At 35.3% G+C, this 13,081-nt stretch overlaps 1 protein-coding gene across 5 annotated transcripts in view; it reads left to right on the forward strand.

Moving 5' to 3' along the window:
* Window positions 1-13,081, forward strand: part of LOC106135255 (RNA-binding protein Pasilla) — a 59,992-nt gene that overhangs the window by 25,453 nt on the left and 21,458 nt on the right. For all 5 annotated transcript variants that reach the window (XM_013335498.2, XM_013335502.2, XM_013335500.2 and 2 more), the window contains one exon: window positions 5,920-6,074. In XM_013335498.2, the coding sequence (XP_013190952.1) occupies window positions 5,920-6,074 (155 nt within the window). The remainder of the gene's footprint in view (window positions 1-5,919; window positions 6,075-13,081) is intronic.

Below are 13,081 nucleotides of genomic sequence, written 5' to 3' on the forward strand. Positions count from 1 at the left end.
GTTTAAAGTCAAATGTAAAGCTTGAGTGAACAAAACTAGAAAGCGTAAATAAAAATTACCTCACAATTATAATTACATAAATAATGTTAAATAGTTTATTTGTTTTACGCAAACTATAATGTGAAATAATAATGGCTGTTAATTGAAATTTATCGATTTCTATTTATTAATATGTCGTCTACGTACCAAAGTATAAGTGATACATTTAGTTGGTACTGTTGAAAGAACCGAAGCTATTGTCTCGAATATCAAATTTTCCTGAGCGTTTGATGCCATGGAAAATGTCTTTGATGATAAAGAGTTTAATATGACTCCACACGCTTCATTGGTGAATCATCTCCGGTTCCACTCTTTCATGTTTAGCGGAATCATGGTGTATAAACGGCAAATAGAAAAACAAACATCAAAAACGTACTGTACATTGGCCTATTTTCCCGCAGATAGTGTTTTGGGGTTCAGCCAAAGACCATTCATATTCGCAAAAGGATAACTACCACATATTTTTCGAACTGAATTGACCTACTGTAATAATAATGTTTGAATGATGCTACAGAGAAATCAAGAAAGAAATTACGTCTGTTGTAATTATTATCAGAGCTATCATTGAAGATATTTATAGAGAATCACCGAATATTAAAATTACCAATGGATGATATTAATGACAGCTATTTATCTTTATGAATTGTTAGATCAGAATATGATACAATATGAAATAACGTTTAAACATTATTGGAAATATCCACATTCCACACTGCTGTCAGCGACTCTTGACAACAATATGACGCGATGGAAAATTTCAAATAAAATTAAAAAATATCTGTCGGCCAACTATCTAGCTTGGCTGCTGTAGTGTGACCTTGACCCAAAAATAACAAAACATTCGTCTTGACACCGTGACATAGAGAGAGAGCTGCATGTTTTAAAGTCAACAGCCGTTGTCATAGATCTTATCGTCAGAGCGCTAGAGATTGTTTCAAAACTGTTGACCTAAAGCCAAAAAAGTCTTCTATATATTACAGCAATTAGTGTTCTGAGGTTTATGTAATTCACGTCATGTGTGACGCGTCTGTCGCGTCCCACTGACAGATGGCGTCAGCGACGTCGCGTTTTAAAATATTTCTAAGCGTAAAAAGTTTTCTAGTGCCATCGGATTTAAAAATATTCGCATTGACCGCCGCACTACACGTGTTACTTGTGACCTTGATAATTTTTTTCATGTAGCTACAATAAAATACAGTGTCGACAGTTGTGATTGTAATGACTTCTTAGCAGTGAGATCTAGCCGCTTCATCGGACTTCAATACCTTATTATTTGTATTAATCTTGGAATATCTTTAACTGTCTCCAGTTATTATTAAAAGTCTGATTCTGTATGGTTAATATTAAAGCATAGTTACTAAAACTAGCAGATAATTAATGTTATTTTATTGTAAACTTTAGAAATTTGTTTGGAAATAAGCAACCTCTTTATGTTTGTAACTGGCCACAAATAAAAAAAGAGTTTTTCAGACAGAACATAAATAAAAAATCGCAGCTCTACAATTTTAATCTAGGTACATTCTAGAATTGGGTTAATTAGTAAACTTCTAGGGCACTGAACATAAGTCTTAAATTTTTCGTCTCCTAGAAAACATAATCTAACTAACACTGAAGCTTTCCCGGTTATATAAGGTACCCAACAATTCTAATATTATTGGTGCTTAACACCCACCTTTCATGGGAACAGAGAAGCGAAATAGAAATGCGACGGAGGCGTCCGTGCCAAGTACCTTTATTGGTGTTCCAATCGACCCAGGTGAACAATATTGTATTTCCATTTACTGGATATTACGCTGCCCCGGTTACAGAATTGCTTATTGCTAATACTACAACAGCTGTTTACAGAAGACTTTCAGAAATTTAATTAAATGTTAGTTGTAATATACATTTTTAAACATTCGATTTTTTATTAACTTGACAACAGACAGATAAAAATACTAAAACATTTGAAAATGAATAAGAATGAAGAACAGGAACAGAAATAATATTTACAAATTTTCTCATTTATTAAGTTGGCTCTGCGATATCTTTGTTTGGTGAAAATTATCGACTATATATATTTTCGATATAGATTTTCTAATAAATCTTTATTGGATAAAAATTTCGGCGTTCCGATGTAAAACTAGCATGTTTCTAGAGGTCGTCCGTAATATTACCTCATTATTAGAAAACATATAGATTTCCTGTTATTTCGTGCTAATTCAAAACCTCTATTCGACCTCTCGCACCAAATCGTGCGACTTGGCATTAGGGATAACTGTATTGCTTATGCTGCGAAACGCATTAATGTATGGCTGATGAATTATGAATGAAACGCCACACATTTCGGCTATCATTGGACGGACGTGTCATAAACGTATTTGAGCTAGTCACGAAAATGTTGTAACTTAAAAGAAATCACATATCGTTTCGTATTATGATAACAATAAAGTTAATTAACAAGCATACCACTTCTCAAATTCCTTAATACATGGAATAATGTATTTTTGAAAAAGTTACTTATTCGGATTAGAGATCAAGCCGTTCCCACTAAGGCCCTCTGCCGGACAAACAGTCTTAAGATCACGATTCAACATTTGCACAACACTCCGTTGCATAAAACGCTCACACTTCATCATTGTGTACAAGAATATCTTCGTTGGAAGTTCTACAATAACTCAATAGCGTGTATAATTGGATAATAGTGATAATCTCTCGTTATGAGTTGCGGCCTTGCGTTGACCCAGCGCGCTGTATACTCTGCGCTATTGTCTAGCATGTTCGAAACAGGCATTTTCATTATGCCAACAATGCAATCACATTCGGTCGGATAACACTTTGCTCTGTTTACAAATATTTGAACCAATCACTGCAGATTTTCAGATATTGGAACATGACCAATGTCCTATTCAGACCAGATATAGTTTTTTGGCATAGTGTTCTAATTATCGTAGCATTGGACTAATACCAACTGGTAATGACCGTCGTGTGTATGATAATGGACACTAATGTTATCAGTTTTAGAGCTCTGAATTCCTAACAGCGACAACGTTCCACCAACGTTTCAAGGTGAAGGGAATTGCTCAATATTGCCAGCCGCAGTGCAGGCGTAGTCGTATATCCGTTGTATTGCACAATTTCCCGAGATCTGATGGTACCGTTGTAGAATTCCGGTGACATAGACTTATTATTGTATGGTACGACTTGCGTTTGACCAGATTACATAAACTTGGAGTGAAATCTAACTTTTTTATGACCTATATGTCTTATCATCATCATTAATTTAAAACTTTGTTTTTATCGGTTGAATATTTCCATATTTGCTTACTCAGCCAACCAATTTCTATTTTCAAATGTGGTGCAATTTTTTTTTTACTTATCGTAAAATTCAATTTGTCTATTTTATCGTCGAACGGAAAATCTGAATGTTGTAGCTCTTGTGCCCATTTTCTAGCGATCTCAGAAAAACTTGACGCTCATTTACATACTGCTGGCATTTTAACGACTGCGACGGGCAGTGGTCGTGACTTACTGTGATTTTTTATTTTTATTTAATGCTGTTTTTATTTACGAACACCGTAAATGCGCAAAAAGCATAATTATAGTTTGCTAGATTTATGTACACGTTGAAAAGTTTATTTGGGAAATAAATATTTCACACAATATTTTCGTTTATACTAAGTACTGCTCCAAATTATAGTAATTTACCTCGCTCTGTGTTGTTCATAACTTTTTTATGAAAGTTCCAACTGCGAGTCCTATTCTTTGCTATATTGATGGTTCTAACTTTTATCTGTTTCTAAGGCATAATAACATATTGAAACTTTACTACCTGTATATTTACGTGAATAATTACACTATACAATTTCCTTCGTCGGCAGCTTAGCTCGCGTGAGAATGTATTTTGAAAGAAATTAAATCATTCATCTATCTATCTAATATTTTTGTCTAAATTGTAGCCTATCTGTCATTCTGATGTATTACCTAATGTTATAATGCTAATGTTTTTTATATAGATTAAAACATCAAAAACACATTTTTAAGTGGTAATGGCCCAAAAGTTGAACCAGAAATTCTTCAAGAATTATTAAAATAATATCTAATAATATCTTTACAAAATTGAAAAGGGTATCTGTATTATCTACGCCATCCAACGATTATAAATCCTATATCTGGTCCATCCATCACGGTCTGAATAGCTATCGGGAATTCGGGGATATCAAAATATTGAGCAGCGGCGGTCGCGGTGGCCGATCAATATTGTTGAGGAAAACCTCTGCCTTTACGGCGACATCGTTATACAAATTGTCCAGATTTGCCGGTCCTATTTGGAGTTTTATTCCATTTACCTGTTCGTTGATGTGACTTACAAAAGCTCTTTTATTTTTTTGCAGTAATATGGCTTCTGGTGGAAATTTCTATTTCTTGATTGGTGATATTGCGTTTTGATTATTATTTATCATTTATACCTACCGCGGAATGAAAATCTGTTTAAAAAATATTGGGCAGCTATCAGGGATTAATATTGCTGAGGAAAACATCTACGGTGACATCGTTATACAAATTGTCCTGATTTTCCTGGCCCCCTTTCTGGTGTTTTAGTCCATTTACCTGATCACGGAGTAGGCTTGCACAAGTAAATTTAGTATAAATATGGTGTCTGTAAAAGCTTTGAATTTTTTAATTTCTCTTAATATTTTCTAAATGACTACCTACATACCCAATAAGAACTTGAGAAAGTGTTATGAAAAACAATTGCTGTTCTGCATCGATTTGAAACAACGTTAACCGTTCTTTTATCTCGTATCACCACACGGCGCCTATAAAACAATTATTTGAACAATAACAAACATTACAACATCTAAATTAAATCGAGGTTTCAGCATATGCTCATTGAATTTAAATTTGGGGTCTCGAGTGACCTAATTTGTTGTATTTCTTTATCGCAATGCGTACATAAACATTTTTTGTTAGCCAAACATTAATCATGGCGCTAGTGTTTTGTTTTTTTATATGACCTTTATTTTATTACGTAATCGAAATATTTTTAAACAAACAAAAATTCTCTTTATTACTTAATTTTATCAAATTTTTAGACGACAAAACCAGTTTAACCTATTGTAAATTTGAGAATTGTCATGTATTAAAACACAAAACCCACAGTACACAAAAGCCAATTATCATAAAATGTTATGTGAAATAGCGTTCTATTTGGGCCGGATTCAAATTTATGAATACAAGGAACATTTTCAGCAATAAATTTGAATTATGTGTAATAACTAAATGTAGAGAAATTATCACACACTGTGGTTATGCTTTGTTAGTTGTCACCTGTTACGGTTCATCATCGTGCCTTCTATATATAATATGGGATTGTGAAATTCACTTATAAAAACTTTTAGACATTCTCGGCCATACATTAAAAGCCACATACCTTAGCAGGGACCCATGACAGTTATGGCGATGAAATTGCGATTGATTCCATCCGATGGTGCCATTAAAGGCTGCTAGCCACTACATAGCTAATTAATTGCATTCTTTACTTTAAATGAAACGGTCTCTGTGATAATATTAATTCCCGGCTACTGAACTCAAATTTCAAGATATTTATATTTTATTAAGTTACTACCTATGTTTGCAATTGCTTCCAAAGCTAAGGGAAATGGAGGACATTGTAACATTTTCCTTAAAGTGTCAGTTTACAAGTAATCGTCGACGAAAATAAACCGTCGTAATTCAACCAAATGTCAATTCTGGGGTTTCTTGTGCCTTTGCGATTCTTATGTTTAAAGCATATTTTTGTTAAAAGATTTTCCTTAATAAAATACTCATCAGACGAATAAGAACCCAGATAGATCTGCTCAATAGATCTGGAATATTAAATTCCCTTAATAATTGCAGGAACGACAGAGCGCGCGTGTTTGATCACGGGCTCGGTGGAAGGCATTATGGTGGTTCTGGATTTCATCATGGAGAAGATAAAGGAGAAACCAGAGCTGGTGAAACCATTCCCGGAAGGCGTGGACACGAAGATGCCTCAGGACAGGGACAAGCAGGTAAGCGAGCAATAAGACTGTGGTGAACTGCAGAAAGTGGTGTTTGATATGAAGGTGGAATAATGTAAAATAAGTTCATGTCAACATTAATAGTGTCTTGAATGACACGTGTATGATGTCACAGAATTGAAACGAGCTATATTTCGAGTAAATAAAGTTCTTTACGATAAAGACATTACGTAAATTTGAAATGTGTGAAATTTTTATGAACCAATATGGCTTAAATAGGACAGAATATCAAGTATAACTGAGGCCCTTGAAAAGGATACCAAGATAAAACGGGGCTAACAAGCATGTTACAAAGCCAATCCTAGTTGTCTCCTGTCAGCGTTGCAATCGCAAGTAAAGGGCCCTCCAGGGTTTTAGGTGGGAAGCTATAAATCCCGCCCGTTGCTACATAAGGGATTAGGCTTTCCACTTGATACAGGTTGGTTTGGCGGACGTAGCGTTTCCGTATAAAAGCCGATAGATAACTACCAAGGAAATAGCTCTTTTGGCTTTTTTTACACGCATTCTTAAAATGAACTGTAGAGTTTTTATAAAGATAAAACAGTTTATGAAAAATAATTGTATGAAAAATCGTCGTCAAATTTGGACCAGCGGATCAGTCGTAAAAGCGTAACAGATAGACCTAAATATTAATGTGAAATGTTGTTTTTTTTATATAAACCAGTGTTTAGAGTTTACTATATTCATTTAACAAAAAGTCTATTGATAAGTAGAAGTCTTTTAACTTTACCATAGACTTTCTTAGATCATTACGAAGTTATATTCTGCTGCCCCGGGGCTATCTTGTAGGCGAACTTAGCCAGCTGTTAGCACAATATCCAATAACTTAATTAATTCTGAACGGGTCTGTTTAGTTTGTTCCGGCTAAAGCTGTTTGGATAACAATCCTGTAACTACGGCATCTATCTTAAACGCTTTTATACATACATCAAATTACGCCTCTTTCCCGGAGGAGCAGACACATCTGTCCACTTGCCACGACACCTGCATATTTCTTATGCTTCATCCACATTCAAAACTCTTCATGCAAACTCGTCTGTTTCGGGTACTCTTGACCTGACCTTTCGACAGGAATGTCACTATAGTTAACATGTCTTTCTCTAAGTACATCGAACATCTAGGGGTCATGCATCGACAGAATGATTTTGCGTGTGTGTAAGTATATGAGCCTATTTAAGTTTAATATCCAGCTCATTTTCTTACAAAATTTCATTTCAAGGCAAAACCTTAAGACAATGAAGATAGCAAGGCTTTTGAAGCCCTCTGTCTTTTATTCGCATGGCATCGCAATTTTATTCTCAATGGGGCAAATGACAGTGCAATTAATTCAAATACAAATTACTTCCAACAGACACCAAATTCAGAAGTAATTGAACCTCTATATTGCTCTACTCGAAAAATTGAGGATACCTATCTAAAAGCCGAGAAGTGGTGTAGATAAAATCGAAGGCTAGAAAATCTGGAGCTTACTGGCTTTATATTGCTTTCGCGTTATTGAGTGCGCACTTCAGGGACTTGAGGATTCGTCTGCGTGGTCTTGAAGGAATTTCCTGGGAAAGCTGGTGTTTGCTATACAATTTATGTGGCTTTCAGGATATATCATCATTATGATAAACGTCTGCTGGGTCTTGTTATAAATTGTTATTTTCCTTACTGTATGCGTCAGGAAGTGACGTAACTTTTAAAATATTGCTTTGATAATTGACCAAAATCTGTAAGTGCTTCGTGTGATTTAGGTGATTGATTAAAATACTTACTCCTTTTCACTTTGGCCTCGGTGCAGAATTACAAAAAATTAAAACTTCCTTATAATGGAAGACGACCATTGTTATCATGTCTACTTGAACGCTCGTAGTCAATTTTCTGGACAATAAAAACATGGCTGGCGATAAAATACAGTCACTAATGCAAGAGTTATAGGGCAATATTGGATGTAATACTATTGGGAGTAAAATACAGCGTACATATTGGAAAATGTATAGGCGATGTTTAGGAATTGTGTGCTTTCTTGTCGAGTGTGGCACTCAGGGGAGCACTGTTCATATTCACTATTGGTGCTTCTGTGTGATATTTTGTGGCGATAATGATGTCGAAAGCTTTGGAAATAATATCTTAATGTCTCTATAGATCTTTTAATAAGTGACTATCAGTATGTTTAGGTATAAGGGGGAATAAAAGAGCGCTGATATTTCTTTTTGGGTGAGTATAGCAAGATGAATTCACACATTGGAAAAAGATTCAGTAATGTAATAGTTTTGGTAGAGTACTCTAAATCAAGAGCAGTACTGTGTATGTAATAGAAGTAAATAATCGGAATACTTTACAGCTCATAAAAAGGTTAATGAATTAACAAAATAGATGCAATATGATGACCGCACTAAACTGAACGACAAACTAGCAATAACCATTATTAAATTTAACAAAATCAATAAGTTATTAAATACAATATCAAAATTACGCGTGAACGGAGCACGAATTTATTCAAATAGGCGAATCATAATTGTAAATGACTTTATTGAGGTCGTGAAAACGTGACAAATGACATTAATTGTGCAACGGCCATACTCGTTGTTGATACGGCCGCGAGTTTATCTGAACAGAACACAGATAAACCTTATTACATATCAACACGGCTACATGTTCAAATTGATGAGACTGACAGAGAATACTTCATGCAAAAACTCTATTTATAATACGTATTGTGTTCTTGGGATTCTTCTCGTAGGCGATGGGCTAGAAACCTGTCGCTATTTGAATCTCAATTCCATTATATAGCTGAACGTGGCCTTTCGGTCTTTTCAAGACTGTTGGCTCTTGTCTCATCTGCAAGGCATATAAACGTGATAATATGTACTATATATCTGACCATGCTGTTTCCGTCAGAACAGAAGGCGTAGCAAAGTATACTGCTTCAGTACATGTTTAAAATTGATTAGAGTAACAGAACACTTTGTGCGAAAACCCTATGTAATAATACGTACTATATTCCTGCCCGTGTTATTTCTAGCAGAGTAGAAAACGTAGGAATTAATAACAACTTCAGTAAGTCTACAACGAAGGTGGTTTACTTTTTCATGGCGGCCCACAGTACTCTATTCTATAAAAATAGGCGTAAAAAAATATCCGAAGCAGGTTGTTGCAAGGCAAGCAGTCGACCGTAAAAATTGCCAAATCTTTTTACGGCAGTAAGGTGTCACCAATATGTGGTTTTAGTGGATCCTAAGCTCTTAAGCCAACGGTTGGGCTATGAGGAGAGAGACGTTGGTTTTCTTAATATTGTATCAAGAGCTCGTAAAGCACCTAGGTCTAATGAATTCGGCTATGTCTTGAAAATGTCTTGTTTTTTATGTAGATTCTCTTTAATGTTCGCAATAATTTATGGTTCTTGATAATTCGGTGCAAAAATTAAATATAATTTGCCCGAATAGTAGCTAGTAAAACTATAATCTGGATATTTAGCCCAGGCGTGACCGACCATGATACATTTTAACGGAATGGGTTTTAGACGTCAAAATAACTTTTCCCTTTCCTAATCGAAATTGCACTGTACAGACGACGGATTTTAATCGAATTTCCACTGTTACAAACGTAAACTTTTTATCGCAGGTTTGAATATTCAATTGCTGTGTTTATCGAAGTTTCAAATACTCTTCAAATTACGGTTGTAAAATAACAGTTTTGACTTCACTAGGCAGCTTTGATGCGATGATGGAGTCGTGACCTAGTTTCCTCTTTTCCGTAATGATAATGCCCTAGCCTCTAGAACGAGATCGCAAAGTCATCCATTTAACGAGTGCTCGTACGTATTTTTCGCAAAATGATGGCTTTTATCATTTTTTTTAATCTCTTGCTGAAATTGTACATCGCTTTTTTCATCGTTACCACACGTAAGGCATCAATTTTTATCTCTTTGTCGTATTCATGTTTAGCGCTAATTGGAGTTCTTTTCATTCTGATTTATAAGATTTTTTAATGATTTTTTTTTCCGAAGGCTTCACGTCATTGTATTTTGAACAATGAATAGAAAAATGCAAAGATTGAACAGGAATATTTAAATTACTGTCGTTGGGCGCCTAAAGCCAATAAAATGTTTTAGTGTTCACTAACAATGTTGTTTGTTCACTAATAACGTTGTGTATTTCACGAACACAAAAAAAATTATGTGATTTCACAAAAAAGTGAATTCTAATCTCGTAGGCATCGATTGTGATGTCATTGGCAGAATTTGTAGCTAATTGAAAGAGAACTGTTACATCAAGGGTCGTTTTAATTACCGTCCAAATTGACTGTTACATAATTTCACAGCGTTCTTGTTGTTTTATAATTTCACCCGTCCGTGGGCGATTGTTCACATCAAATTAATTACCTTCCAGACTTTAATTCTTAAATTTCAAAGCGTTCGGAAGTTTTATCGCGCCGAAATTTGTTTTAATCAATTTCGCAGTTTTCGTTTGGAATATTTCATGAGCAATTTACTGGGTGGTTTCAGTATTCAGAGTTACATAACTCTTCGTTTATAATACACGAAAAATTAATACATTTAACTAATGTTTAATTTTTAAACTAAAACTGTGAAAATGAGATCTTAGGAAATTATATATATTTCTTTTCTTTTACGTTTGCGAAATGCTCAACTAGAGATTCTAGTGGGTTCTTAAAAACCTTTGTGTCTAACTTCTCTTATGATAATGTGACGACATTCTTATGGTAGGTTATGGTAAAGTAGGTCGTTCTCAAATTTCTCTGACCACTAGTGAATAAACGCTGATAGCAAAACACTCGTGGCACATGTGAACACCGCTGATTAAAACTACAAACAAACTGTATTTGTGCCGTGTTTTAAAAGATAAGAGATGTATAATAATAGAGAATTGTTTTTTTTTTTAGTTATTTAATGAATATATACGGGACAAATTACACAGATTGAGTTAGCCTCGAAGTAAGTTCGAAACTTGTGTTACGAGAGACTAACTCTACGATACTATAATTTATAATAAATACTTATATAGATAAACATCCAAGAATCAGGCGAATCAGAAAAAGTTTGTTTCTCATCATGCCCTGGTCGGGATTTAAACCCGGGACCTCCGGTGACACAGACAAGCGCACTACCGCTGCGGCACAGAGGCCGTCTGCCTGTTTGAACAAATGGCGTGCTGCAATTAATTAATGGATTGATGTTAAGCGTGCAAGATAATATTCTAAAGGACAAATTTGTTTTAAGCATTCAAAAGACAATGAAATTTAAAGAAAAACTCGCCCACGTTAGTTATTTGCGAAACCGTTCATATTTTATTGTTATACTGTTATTATATTGATGAAATGGCTTTGCTTCTGTTGAATTTCTTTTGCCGTGTGGTTCCCGGCACCAATATAAAAAAGAATTGGACCATTTCTAAAAGTAATTCATTCATATAATCAGCCAGCCAGCAGTCCTGAAAGCCTGATAGGCCATGTACAGCTGTCAGGCTGTAATGATAGAACTGTGATTCAAATAGTGACAGGTTGTTAGCCCATCGCCTAAAAGAACAATCCCAAGTTTATTAGCATATCCTTTGGTCGCCTTTCACGACATCCATGGTAAAGAGATGTCCATATATATTGTCCATGTATTTTATGCCAAAGTGTGTTTGTTTGTTACCTCTTCACGCGTTTTATAAGTAAGAGTCTGCAGAAGGACATACCTTTTATCCCGATTAGATAGTTAGATCCCGAAGAGATAAAAAGTGTAGTTTTTAATCGGGATAAATACAGTCAATTGGAGTAACTTTACCCTCTCAGGGTAACATTATACACTATTTTTGTAATTACTTCGATTAAATTATCGATAAAAAGTATGAATTAATATTGAAATTTAAATTGTTGATATGAAATACGATAGAAAAATGATGATTAAAGTACTTGAAACGGAAGATAACGAAAAATACGAGGGGCTATGTTACCCCGAAAAGGACCAAAGTTACCCGAATTCACTGTATACATAAACTTATGATAAATTAGTATGAATAAAATGGACTAGGTAAATATATAAAAACTAAATTATTCAGCTAGTTATATTAATCCTTCGCACACAGCCAGTTATCGGACGGTATCGTGTTACATATGAGCCAAAGTTTGTCCATCGCATGTTCACATGGCTGCCTCGGCGAGGACGAGTGTCACGAACCAGCCGAGTTTGAAGGGCCCCAGTTACAGTTACAATGCTGTGATTAACTGGATATTTTATATGATATATATGAATAGGACCACTCCATCTCTTTCCCGTGGATCTCGTAAAAGGCGACTAAGGGATAGGCTTATAAAATTGCGATCCTTTTTTTAAGGCGATGGGCTAGCAATCTGTCACTATTTGGATCTCAATCCTACTACTATTATAAAGGCGAAAGTTTGTATGGATGTATGGATGTTTGTTACTCTTTCACGCAAAAACTACTGAACCGATTACCATGAAATTTGGTATGTAGGTAGCTGAAGACCCAGAATAACACATAGGCTACTTTTTATCCCAGAGTTCCCGCGGGATTGATAGGGTTTCCATGCGGACGAAGTCGCGGGCGGCCTCTAGTACCATCATAAAGCCGAGCAGCTGAACGTGGCCATTCAGTATGTACTTATGTATATTTTATACTAGCCTGTGGCCGCGACTCCGTCCGCGTGGAATAGTTATTTTGGGCATCAGTGAAGCCAAATAGCTGAACGTGGCCATTCAGTCTTTTCAAGACTGTTGGCTCTTTCTACCCCGCAAGGGATATAGACGCGACCGTTTGTATTTGTATGTATCATTGAAGCCCTCGAGGATGAATAATTTTACCCGTATTTTTTTTTCATTTTCCATTATTTCTTCGCTACTAATGTTGCAGCGTGATGTTATATAGCCTTAAGCCTTCGTCGATAAATGGTCTATTCAACACAATAAGATTTTTACAATTCGAACCAGTAGTTCCTGAGATTGGCGCGTTCAAACAAACAAACTCTTCAGCTTTATAATGTTAGTATAG

The sequence above is a fragment of the Amyelois transitella genome, chromosome 18 (genome assembly GCF_032362555.1).
Source record: "Amyelois transitella isolate CPQ chromosome 18, ilAmyTran1.1, whole genome shotgun sequence".
Classification (NCBI taxonomy): domain Eukaryota; kingdom Metazoa; phylum Arthropoda; class Insecta; order Lepidoptera; family Pyralidae; genus Amyelois; species Amyelois transitella.